General features: G+C 42.5%; 1 protein-coding gene across 1 annotated transcript; it reads left to right on the top strand.

The window, feature by feature from the left end:
* The first annotated feature begins 9,983 nt into the window (after positions 1-9,983).
* Positions 9,984-10,650, top strand: ETDB (embryonic testis differentiation homolog B). The gene is made up of 2 exons (XM_033849251.2): positions 9,984-10,096; positions 10,290-10,650. The coding sequence occupies exon 2, from the start codon at positions 10,339-10,341 to the stop codon at positions 10,507-10,509; it is 171 nt and encodes a 56-aa protein (XP_033705142.1). The 5' UTR covers positions 9,984-10,096; positions 10,290-10,338; the 3' UTR covers positions 10,510-10,650.
* Positions 10,651-13,336: the final 2,686 nt, after the last annotated feature.

The raw sequence follows: 13,336 nt of genomic DNA, 5'->3' as shown, positions 1-13,336 counted from the left end.
CTTGCCCACTGACTGTCAGTGGCGGGGAGTCGAGTCGACCTTTGGACAGGAGTTCTCCCCTGCCACCCACCTTGGTTGCCAGCCTCCGAAGTAAAGCAAACTTTCCTTTCCACCAGCCTTGCCTCTTATTGGCTTCAGAGCAGCGAGCAGTCGGACCCCACTTTCGATAACAACACTATGGGGACAGTATACTGGTTGGGATAAGGGTGAGCATAGCTGGGTGGGACTAGCTCACACCCTAATGGGCGACTCATTCCTTAACACAGAGCTTAATAATAGGGATATTAAAAAGTTCCAGGTGCTATGGAAGACCAGGGGAGCTTCTTTGACCTCTGCATGCTGAGGAACCCCTCAGGCAGGATGTGACACGTTGCAGCTTGGGGCCCTTTAGACTGGATGACATGAACTGACTTGCTGACACCTGCAGCCCAAGGTTTTCATAAAATCCCAGGGAAAGACCCGTTCCCACCCACCCAGTGGGCACATCTTCAGTCAGAACAGACCACAGAGGTCTTGCTCTCTTTTTCTCTAGAAGATTTTAAGGTCTGCAATGCAAACATTTCTTAGGCAGCTGAAAAGTCATCTCACAATTCTCTGGGACTGGGGTTCCTGAAACCAATTTTCAACTAAATATGCTAATTGGTACGATGTTTAATACATGATCAGACTGAGAGAGGAAATGTAATTCCAGTTTATTGAAAATTTCACACAAACAGTGGGTAGAGTATTGCAGACAATGCCGAAAAGATTCTGACTCCTCAGAGCCAGGTCTCACCTCTACACCCACTAAATTGCTTTCTACAACCACCCATGACTTTCTGCATTAGGGTTTTTTCCCTCACCCTTGGCGCATGCTGGACATGACCCAAAGCCAGCCGGAAGTGCGAGAGATTTATTACCCCTGGAAGTAGCTTTATTAAATAATAGTTGGGGTTTTGGTGGCTACATACGCCAGCTTCCTTGTCCCATACTTGAGATGGATTTGAGGTGCATTCTACACAGTCTCCCATAGTCCCCCCTCTCTGAATAAGCTCCAGTTACCCACAGCTCTCACCTCCTAGATCATCCCCCTTAACTGGTTGCCTTCCTTCTAAGGCTCATTTCCCCACACCCATACCACTGCTCCCTGGGATTCCCTCTCAAGTAAGCTATTTATATTCACGGGTCTGTCTCAGCGTCTGCTTCCTGGAAACACACACACAAAGACACCTCATGTATTAAAAATGCATTTAACTCACCCTGACACTCGAATGTTTGGCTGGAAGTAGAATTCTAAGCTCCAAGTTATTTTCCACCAATATTTGAAAGATACACTCTATACCATTATTTTACTCTTGGGCGTTCCTGCTTGCCTCATTATCTCCCTTTTACTTTTTCTCTATTGATGAAGTATAGCAGGAATATGAAAATGTATGGAATGTATGGGAAACAGTATAAGGAATGTCTGTATATTCACCTCCCAGCTAAGGAAATAAAACTTCAAACACAGTGACTACATTTGTCCCTCATGTAAACACTATCCTGAATTTGGGCTTTGCCATTCTCATGTCTGTGGAAGCCTTATGGAGAACAAGCAGGAGTCAAAACCCAATAATTTTGAAGCTCCCAGGTTGGTGGGCACGTGGAGATGCAGGGAGAGTGGTGCGCCTGGCGAGGGCGTGGAAGCTCTGTGTCCTTTCCTCATACCTGGCATTATGCATCTCTTCCATCTGGCTGTTCCTGCGCTATATCCTTTTACAATAAACCGGTCATCTAGCACTGGAAAACCTCCTATGTTTGGTGGTTATGAAGCAGAGAGACACTGGAAAGAAATTACTTATAATTTACCAAACAAGGGAATTTTAACAGCAGTGATAAAAAGGTACAATATTGGGGATTTGATTATTCACCCCTTAAGCTTATTGTTGTCTCTTAGATGCATATATGGCAGAGTTTATAAATCCAGACTAGATTGCTCTCTCTATATCACGTGGATAGGAGATAAACTCTTTTTTTTTTTAACATCTTTATTGGGGTATAATTGCTTTACAATGGTGTGTTAGTTTCTGCTTTATAACAAAGTGAATCAGTTATACGTATACATATGTTCCCATATCTCTTCCCTCTTGTGTCTCCCTCCCTCCCATCCTCACTATCCCACCCCTCCAGGCTGTCACAAAGCACCAAGCCGATATCCCTGTGCCATGCGGCTGCTTCCCACTAGCTATCTACTTTACGTTTGTTAGTGTATATATGTCCATGCCTCTCTCTCGCCCTATCACAGCTCACCCTTCCCCCTCCCCATATCCTCAAGTCCGTTCTCCAGTAGGTCTGTGTCTTTATTCTTGTCTTACCCCTAGGTTCTTCATGACATTTTTTCCCTTAAATTCCATATATATGTGTTAGCATACGGTATTTGTCTTTCTCTTTCTGACTTACTTCACTCTGTATGACAGACTCTAGGTCTATCCACCTCATTACAAATAGCTCAATTTCATTTCTTTTTATGGCTGAGTAATATTCCATTGTATATATGTGCCACATCTTCTTTATCCATTCATCCGACGATGGGCATTTAGGTTGTTTCCATCTCCGGGCTATTGTAAATAGAGCTGCAATGAACATTTTGGTACATGACACTTTTTTAATTTTGGTTTTCTCAGGGTATATGCCCAGTAGTGGGATTGCTGGGCCATATGGTAGTTCTGTTTGTAGTTTATTAAGGAACCTCCATACTGTTCTCCATAGTGGCTGAACCAATTCACATTCCCACCACCAGTGCAAGAGTGTTCCCTTTTCTCCACACCCTCTCAAGCATTTATTGTTTCTAGATTTTTTGATGATGGCCATTCTGACTGGTGTGAGATGATATCTCATTGTAGTTTTGATTTGCATTTCTGTAATGATTAATGATGTTGAGCATTCTTTCACGTGTTTGTTGGCAGTCTGTATATCTTCTTTGGAGAAATGTCTATTTAGGTCTTCTGCCCATTTTTGGATTGGGCTGTTTGTTTTTTTGTTATTGAGCTGCATGAGCTGCATGTATATTTTGGAGATTAATCCTTTCTCAGTTGCTTCATTTGCTACTTTACCGAATTCATTGATTAGCTCTAGTAGTTTCCTGGTAGCATCTTTAGGATTCTCTATGTATAGTATCATGTCATCTGCAAACAGTGACAGCTTTACTTCTTCTTTTCCGATTTGGATTCCTTTTATTTCCTTTTCTTCTCTGATTGCTGTGGCTAAAACTTCCAAAACTATGTTGAATAATAGTGGTGAGAGTGGGCAAACTTGTCTTGTTCCTGATCTTAGTGGAAATGCTTTCAGTTTTTCACCATTGAGGATGATGTTGGCTGTGGGCTTGTCATATATGGCCTTTATTATGCTGAGGAAAGTTCCCTCTATGCCTACTTTCTGCAGGGTTTTTATCATAAATGGGTGTTGAATTTTGTCAAAAGCTGTCTCTGCATCTATTTAGATGATCAAATGGTTTTTCTCCTTCAATTTGTTAATATGGTTTATCACATTGATAGATTTGCGTATATTGAAGAATCCTTGCATTCCTGGAATAAACCCCACTTGATCATGGTGTATGATCCTTTTAATGTGCTGTTGGATTCTGTTTGCTAGTATTTTGTTGAGGATTTTTGCATCTATGTTCATCAGTGATATTGGCCTCTAGTTTTCTTTCTTTGTGACATCCTTGTCTGGTTTTGGTATCACGGTGATGGTGGCCTCGTAGAAGGAATTTGTGAGTGTTCCTCCCTCTGCTATATTTTGGAAGAGTTTGAGAAGGATAGGTGTTAGCTCTTCTCTAAATGTTTGATAGAATTCGCCTGTGAAGCCATCTGATCCTGGGCTTTTGTTTGTTGGAAGATTTTTAATCACAGTTTCAATTTCAGCGCTTGTGATTGGTCTGTTCATATTTTCTATTTCTTCCTGATTCAGTCTTGGCAGGTTGTGCATTTCTAAGAATTTGTCTATTTCTTCCAGACTGTCCATTTTATTGGCATAGAGTTGCTTGTAGTAATCTCTCATGATCTTTTTTATTTCTACAGTGTCAGTTTTTACTTCTCCTTTTTCATTTCTAATTCTAATTCTATTGATTTGAGTCTTCTCCCTTTTTTTCTTGATGAGTCTGGCTAATGGTTTATCAATTTTGTTTATCTTCTCAAAGAACCAGCTTTTAGTTTTATTGATCTTTGCTATTGTTTCCTTCATTTCTTTTTCATTTATTTCTGATCTGATTTTTATGATCTCTTTCCTTCTGCTACCTTTGGGGTTTTTTTGTTCTTCTTTCTCTACTTGCTTGAGGTTCAAGGTTAGGTTGTTTATTCAAGATGTTTCCTGCTTCTTAAGGTGGGCTTGTATTGCTATAAACTTCCCTCTTAGAACTGCTTTTGCTGCATCCCATAGATTTTGGGTTGCCGTGTCTCCATTGTCATTTGCTTCTAGATATTTTTTTATTTCCTCTTTGATTTCTTCAGTGATCACTTCGTTATTAAGTAGAGTATTGTTTAGCCTCCATGTGTTTGTATTTTTTACAGATCTTTTCCTGTAATTGATATCTAGTCTCATGGCCTTGTGGTCGGAAAAGATACTTGATACAATTTCAATTTTCTTAAATTTACCAAGGCTTGATTTGTGACCCAAGATATGATCTATCCTGGAGAATGTTCCATGAGCACTTGAGAAAAATGTGTATTCTGTTGTTTTTGGATGGAGTGTCCTATAAATATCAATTAAGTCCATCTTGTTTAATGTATCATTTAAAGCTTGGGTTTCCTTATTTATTTTCATTTTGGATGATCTGTCCATTGGTGAAAGTGGGGTGTTAAAGTCCCCTACTATGAATGTGTTACTGTCGATTTCCCCTTTTATGGCTGTTACTATTTGCCTTATGCACTTAGGTGCTCCTATGTTGGGTGCATAAATACTTACAATTTTTATATCTTCTTCTTGGATTGATCCCTTGATTATTATGTAGTGTTCTTCTGTCTCCTGATTGAACTTCCTATTCTTCTTGGTATACTTTAACATTACAGTCATGTGGGATTCCAAAAATGGAAGAAATCAGAAGAAAATCAACTAGCTATATCCCCAAACAGATGTGAAAATGTTAACAGTACTAAAAGGTTTGGTGAACTTTTTACTATGAAAGAATGAAATTATCATTTTGAGAATCATGGAATTATTGGAAAGGAAATGGTGAAAAGTCATTGTTGTCTACACAAAATAAATATATATGGAGACCAAAGCCCAATGGAGGCTTTTATTTTCTAACTATTGAGTGGCCAAGACCTATTGTACTTTTACAAAGCAGAGATTAATCTTGTTCTGTTTCCAAGAATGCTGACATATATGAACGCAATTAAATGAATTTTCCTGAATCTAAATCTAAGTGGTTTCAATGTTCATTGCAGCTCTATTTACAATAGCCAGGACATGGAAGCAACCTAAGTGTCCATCGACAGATGAATAAAGAAGATGTGGCACGTAAATACAATGGAATATTACTCAGCCATAAAAAGAAATGAAATACAGTTATTTGTAGTGAGGTGGATGGACCTAGAGTCTTTCATACAGAGTGGAGTAAGTCAGAAAGAGAAAAACAAATACCGTATGCTAACACATATATATGGAATCTTAAAACAAAATGTTTCTGAAGAACCTAGGGTCAGGACAGAAATAAAGACGCAGATGTAGAGAATGGACTTGAGGACATAGGGAGGGGGAAGGGTAAGCTGGGACGAAGTGAGAGAGTAGCATTGACATATATACACAACCAAATGTAAAATAAATAGCTAGTGGGAAGCAGCCGCATAGCACAGGGAGATCAGCTCAGTGCTTTGTGACCACCTAGAGGGGTGGGATAGGGAGGGTGGGAGGGAGAGGCAAGAGGGAGGAGGTATGGGGATATATGTATATGTATAGCTGATTCACTTTGTTATAAAGCAGAAACTAACACACCATTGTAAAGCAATTATACTCCAATAAAGATGTTAAAAATAAATAAATAAATCTAAGTGGTTTGAGTGAAGGATTTTTAATTTCTCATGATCATTAGTTCTAAACTTCTAGGGTCATTCTGTTTAAGTTAAATGGCCTTATTCCATCCTTCTGTTCTTTTTTTGTTATGACATGGTTCAAGGTTACCACTGCCATAAGCATTCATTCATGCCATGCTTCCCTTTAACTTGGCTCTGTTAATTCTGTATCACTCTAATTAGCTGAGGCCCATCTTTACTACAGTATTCAATTGGTAAAATAATCTATTATATTCATGTTGTTGTTTCTTATGTAAAGATGTGTTTTCTTTAGTCTCTGTGATAGAAATAAAACAATCATTTTCCCATTAAAAAAACCCAATAATTTTGTTCTCTAACCCTTCCCAATGCCTCAGCCAACTCCATTCTACTGGGTTCTTCCTTCTCTGGTCCCCCTCATCAATCCCAGCGTCAGCCTCATGACTTTTTTGATCACTACCAGGTCTTTGGTGACCTTAGTATTCCACATGATCAGTGTTCAATAGTTTGTATGTCCTGTTCAAGGTAATAATCACAACTCTAACCTTCTTTCAGTGTCAAAGCCTCTCCCTTCCCCCAGTTCAGGCCTGGCCCAGGCTGAAGCCTGCAGTAGGAAAGGGGAGCAAGGTGCGGTATGATGCTTCCACTGGGAATCAGCCAGCATTTGCTTCCCTCCCCTTTTGCAACCACTTGTCCCCCAGGGTCTGTTGAGCACAGGGAGGAACCAGAGGCCAGGGTCACAACCAGTCTCCCTATCTGGATGTAGTTTAGCAGCTGTTTAAATCTGACTGTTTAAATTTTGTCCCTTGCTGAGGTGTTTCATGGCTCCTTTGGAGACCACATCTCTGGGCCTTGAGTCCCTGTAGTTCCCCAACACATAGCCTCCACACAGGGGAGAACTCCCCCTACCTTCTCAGTCACTTCCATTTTAAATTTATTTGTGATTCTGACTTCTTCCCACTGTCTCTCTCAAACCTCAAGGGAGACAAATCAAGACCCCCCCAAGTGGCCTTCTTGAAGCCCTAATCACCCTAGTAAATCAGGGCACTTTCCACTTGTAAACGCAGCAGCTTTTCCAGCTTCTCTCAAGAGGGCCCCTCTTGACGCCAAATCCCCCAGCCTCTATGTGAGTAAACATTCTCCAAAGGTGAGTAGCCAAAGTTCACATGTTTGTGGCCTTCGGGTAGCATGGAGAAGGGTCAGAAGTACAAATGGCACATGAACAAATAACACATCAAACCAAAAAACGTGGAAACAGCTTCAATTTTAAGGTTACATCAGGGAAAGACTTATTGATCCACACCATTTTCTTGGATTTTTCATAATCCTTGAGGATTATAAGGTGGGTAAGTCACATGACTTTTAGGTAAAGGCCAACTCCACCCTGGTGTTTTTTTTGTTCTTTTTTTTTTTTTTTTTTTTTTTTTTTTTGCGGTACGCGGGCCTCCCACCGCTGTGGCCTCTCCCGTTGCGGAGCACAGGCTCCGGACGCGCAGGCTCAGCGGCCACGGCTCACGGGCCCAGTTGCTCCGTGGCATGTGGGATCCTCCCAGACCAGGGCTCGAACCCGTGTCCCTTGCATTGGCAGGCAGATTCCCAACCACTGCGCCAGCAGGGAAGCTCGCACCCTGGTGTTTTTTGTGTCAGCGTCCACAGCCACTTTGTCAGCTCCTCATCATTTCTGTGCCTCCCCAGTTGCCTACCAAGTAAAAAGATCAGCATGTTTTTGGAGGCCAGGGCGGGTTTTAGGTATTCATCTGCCATCCTTCTCATGATGGGTGTGGGCATCCTGGGACTGATTTCAGAGGCTTCTTTATCCATGACTGGTTGATGCCACAAATGGCTTCAGGGAGACAGCACGACTGAGAAAACCTGTGAAAGATGATGGAATCCAGAATTACCTGTAGGAAAAATACCAAGTGGCCCCAGAAGCCCCTCTGCATTTCCATCTCCCTAACACACACGTGTCCATGTGTAGACACACACACACACACACACACACACACATATTTGATCACAAGATACTGCCTTGAGGCAACATCTGATTTGAAATGCCAGCTTTATCATTTCTTTGATTCCCACATATATATGAAATTATTTTTAGAATCTCTATTTTGTTCCATTGACATACTTAATCAATTCCTGTTTCAATTACTAATTCTATAAATTTTAATATATAGTATGACACCTCCCCCCCGCCCCCGGACTAATCCCTCACATTTTCTCTTCAAGGTAATTTTATAATCTAGTCCTCCAGTTCCACATACACAATCAAAATCCTGTTGTAATTTATGACTTGGATTGCACTGAATTCATAGATTAATTTAGAGAATAATTGACACCATTCCAAAAATCAGTCTTCCTTTCCAAAAGAAAGTTATTTTAAAATATTATTTTAGTGTCCAAACAGGAAGGTCATAAAAAGTTTCATGTATATTTTCCCTATGTTTTTTTAAAAGTTAATTATATCTATAGGTGTTTTACAATGCTTGGGATATTTTGGACATGACATTTTATTTCTATTATATTTCCTAATTATTAGAAGAGTATGCAAATTTTATTTATTTTTTATGTGTTTAACTTATGTCAACCAAGCTTTCCTGATCTACTTGCCTTGCTTTTTCCAGGAAGGCAAACCCTTAAGAAAAAGATAGGGCTTCCCTGGTGGCGCAGTGGTTGAGAGTCCGCCTGCCGATGAAGGGGACATGGGTTCGAGCCCTGGTCCGGGAAGATCCCACATGCCGCGGAGCGGCTGGGCCCGTGAGCCATGGCCGCTGAGCCTGCACGTCCGGAGCCTGTGCTCCACAACGGGAGAGGCCACAACAGTGAGAGGCCCGCGTACCGCAAAAAAAAAAAAAGAAAAAGTCGGCTTTGCCACTTCCTTTTGTTAATAAAATACTGTACACTAATAACAGTTCTCATGCCTCTCTAATTTCTTTTAGACACTGAACACAGTATCTTAGTGATTTTTCCATGGTTCTATATGGAATGGGAGGAAATCTGGATGCCTGAGCCTTCTCTGCCACTCAAGGAAGGGAGTGTTTGACCTGGGTCCATCTCATAGACCTCCATGCCTCAACTTTCTTCAGTTGTCATATAAGATTGACCACAGTAGGGTCACCAGTGTAGGAATATGTTAAATTTCATCATAATAGTCATGTCAGACTCTTAGGATAGCACTAATAATAAAAAAAAAACCCACCACTAACAACAAAGCCCTGTCCTCACCATTACCCCTCTTATAGCCTGTGAGAATCCATGTCCTACTGATAGACAATAGCCACTAGGATCACTCATTAATGTTAACTATATTGCTCTATATCAGAGACTTGCAAGGTAGTATGGCTTGAGAAGTATGGTTACTCACAGCCAAAATTTCTACAAGTAAACACCCCACTTCTGAATTGTGTGTTATTAAAGTAATTTCAGAGTTGTGGACAAGGCTGTATCCAGAGATTGAGAAGAAAGCAGAAAATTCTACCTGGGGCTAAGTTCCTGTTTGGAACTTGAGGCCAAAATTGCTGAATGTTGCCCAGTGGACCTATTGATATGCAATGGGTGTTGCTAACTCCTCACACAGGAGACTTTTTTTAAACATCTTTATTGGAGTATAATTGTTTTACAATGGTGTGTTAGTTTCTGATGTATAACAAAGTGAATCAGCTATACATATACGTATATCCCCATATCTCCTCCCTCTTACGTCTACAAGAGATGTTTTAATAGAGAGATTTTGACTGAGCCATGGAAGATCTCTGAGGCCAAGAGAAATGAGTATCCCCTACAGGGAACAGATATGAAGATGGTACCCAAATATGGGTAGCATTTGCCCCTTTTCCAGCACCTCTCAGTCACTCACTGTTTAGCCTTGAGACAATCTAGGTGGTGGTATCCATGGTATGTGGTCAAAAAGTGCTGAGAGTCATTGTGAGTCATCATGACTCCTCTTGGGTCTGACCAATCAGGCCCTGGCACTCAGAATAAGACAGGGAGTGAGAGAATTCTCCCTCTCACTTCTTGCCATCTCTTCAGGGTGCTCCTTCCAGAGAAACCTGAGTGGTCTGAGAGGCAACGTATCCAGATATACCAAGGTAATGTCATATTGTTTTGTACCATCACCATACTACTCTACCTCATGAACCCCAACCCTACTAGAGAAAAGGGGGGAGGGTATGGGACTGTCGTTTGCTTATAGAGCAGTGATGTGTGAGTGTGGCAGGGAGATTGTGAGGGCAAGAGGCCCCAGGGTCCACTGGGTTAAGTGGGTTTCATCGTCTTTTTCAGGCTGTCTCGGTTGTGCTCTTCCTGAAGCCATTTGTGGCATCAACCAGTCATGGATAAAGGAACCTCTGAAGTCAGTCCCAACATGCCTACACTGACCATCAAGAAGAAAGAAAAATCCAAGAAGGTCACCAACAGTGTGGTGATCTTTTTACTTGCTAGGCAACTGGGCAAGCACAGAAGTGATGTGGATTTGTCCAGGTGGGTGTGGATGCTGAATTAAGTCACACCCAGGGCCAAGAAGTCATAAAATTTTAGAAAAAAAATTTTTTTTTCTAAAATTTAATCTTAGAAAACAAAAAAAGACAACAAAATGTAGAACAACAAACTCCTCGTTTCAGCTGTTAAAATAAAAGCGGCATCTTCACTCCTTTTGGCTTGATTTTTTTTATACCGATAGTTTTCCTGACTTACACTGGAGAGGGGATTCTAGTCATCCTAACAGTCTATGCAGGGGCTCTCAGACACAGCAGAGATGGTGAGATCACACTGCATGTCAGATTTCTTCCATCTTTAATCCAAAAAAAAGCAAGGGAATAGTTATGTAATTCTAGGTCACTCAAGGACCCAAGTCTCCTGTCCCCTAGGTGTTTTGGAAAGACATCCACTGTGTTCCCCTCTAAAACCTGGTTGCTTATCCTGGTGAGAAGACATTAAGAACAGGTCATGAGTCGGGGCGGGGGTGCATCTAGGATACTCTTTTTTAAATGTTGATGCTCATGAGAGTATCATTTAGATATTCTACAGCATCTAAGAGTCTTTGTTGGTTCTATTTAATATGAAAACATCAGAACACAACGCATTTAGAAATGGGAGCATCGTGCCTTCAAGGCCTTCTAAAGGTATTTGTTCTTGTTATTCTCCCCAAATAAGTGGAATCCCAGTTCCCTTTATCTGTGCCATGTGAAGCACACCTGTTCAGGCCACAGCTGGGTGGAGAAAATCCACTGGACTGAAGTGAGGCCAGCTCCTAGGTCAACTGCGACGGCACCCACAAAGAGAGCTTCCCAAAGGAATGTGCTGGGAGAGCCAGATGCTCACTGGGAGACACTGGAAACAGAAGTGCGTGGGAAATTGGGCACCCAGAGCGGGAGCTAAGCTGGAGGGGGGACAGGGAGAGCTGGGCGGCAGGAGCAGTGCGGGTGTGGGGAAGCCTGCTCGCCAGTGAGATGCTTGGCTGATCCTGCCTGCCTCAGACTTGGCTGACTCCCCAGAGTGATTGGTACCCATACTCCACATCTCCCAGGGGTGGCCTGACCATCCGCGGAGGACTGACTGCTGCGGGAGGCATCACATGCACTCTTGTGACCTCTGACCCCTCACCCGCAGAGTGGGGAGGCGTGGGCTCACGTGAGGTTCTGGGTGGGTTCAGGCCCAGAGAGGGCCTCCTCACAGAGGTTCGGTGATGTGCTGAATTACAGGAGGAAATATCCCTCACGTACTGGGAGCATGAGGTCTCAAGCATCACAAATGCGAAATTCAAAAGGGGACTGGCTGGCAAAAAGAGAGAGACAGACAGACGGAAACAGACAGAGACAGAGGCAGAAAGAGAGATTTGGTTGGGATCCTCCTAAATGAATTTTTCTCAGGAGATGTTTGTGGAGGCCATAACAGAGAATCTGGATGCAGGTGAGGCTCAGGGACTAGAGGTTGATTGGAGAGCGCCTCACGCTGTGTCACGGAATTATATACTGTCTCCTTCCGCTCTTTAATTTCTCTCTGCTGTCTCTCATTGGCCAAAGCTATCTGCCAGCCAGAGGACAAGAAAACCACAGTAACGCAGTCTATGGGTTTCAGCTTCCTGGGGCATAGAGCAGTGGAAAGAAGGGAGTAGGATTTACCTTTCGGACAAACAGAATAAGTAGAACAATCCGCTGCTTTTTCCACAGCTAGCATCCACTGTTGATTTGCTCAGATGAAGAAATGCTTTGCCCAGTACAGGGTAACATAGTGCTGTCAGCCACCTTATCACTGAAAGGTGAGATCAATTTGGCCATAGTCCTGTCTGGAACCTAAACTATAACCTTAGTGGTCAGCTATCAGTTTTGTTGCCCAAAGACCTAAAAATGGGCAGGAGACGATGATCAATGTCAGTTTCCAATTTAACAGAAGTATGGCAATGTTCCATGGGAGAGGCGTTCTTGCCTTGAGTACTTTAACCTTCAGACCCTCCGAGCCCAGCTTTGAGGGGAAAGACAGGGAAATAAAAATCTGTAATTGTCTTCTTAGGTATAAGAATGGGAGGAGTCACTGTCTACCCATCCTGGCCTGGGGGAATGGCACCAGAGGTCGCTTGTGGGTCCAGAGCTTGATCTGCCGTCTCTCGGACAGCCCTCCAGCCTTGCAGGCTTCTGTCTCCTATATAGAAGTCTCAGCACACTATTCCAGCACCATATGAGGCCAGATGCTTCTGTGGGATGGCAAGACCAGTGGATTACAAGGGCCTGGGCTCATATACAGATTCAGCTGCTATTGAAAGTGTTACTGGACAAAAGTAATGTCAGAAAATTTGTTCATGAGTCCAAGAATTATGGCTCTCCTAGAATGACTAAGAATGAGGAAGGCAAATCTAAATCCTGAATACATGTGCACCCTTCTTTGGAAAATTTAAGCAGCTCTCCCTGGTGAATTAATACTAGGCACATATTGGGTGTTCGCTAAGAACTTAAGGAGGTACTAAATAGTGCCTCTCATTTTCAGAGAACTTTGGAAACGCTCTTCTCTAGGGAAACGAGTGGAAGTGAGCCAATGCCCTCCCTTTGTGGTTTTCTGAACCAGAACTGACTTCTCCTAACCTCTCCTGAAGCCAGTGGCTCTCCTGACATTTGAATAATACATTGATCTCAGCACCCTTGCACAAGGGACGAAGGAGGGATTCCCTGGCCTAAATAGTATGAGATACCTGAACACACAATACCCAATTCTGGACAGATGGGATTGGCAGCAGTTATTAGTCACATATACTCACAGCTCAGGAAAGGAGGACGTGGCACATCATGCAGGACCACACAGGGGTTGCACTCAGGAGCTGAGGGAACCAGGAGGAACTG

The sequence above is a fragment of the Tursiops truncatus genome, chromosome X (genome assembly GCF_011762595.2).
Source record: "Tursiops truncatus isolate mTurTru1 chromosome X, mTurTru1.mat.Y, whole genome shotgun sequence".
Lineage (NCBI taxonomy): Eukaryota > Metazoa > Chordata > Mammalia > Artiodactyla > Delphinidae > Tursiops > Tursiops truncatus.
This window is presented reverse-complemented; position numbering and strand designations above follow the sequence as displayed.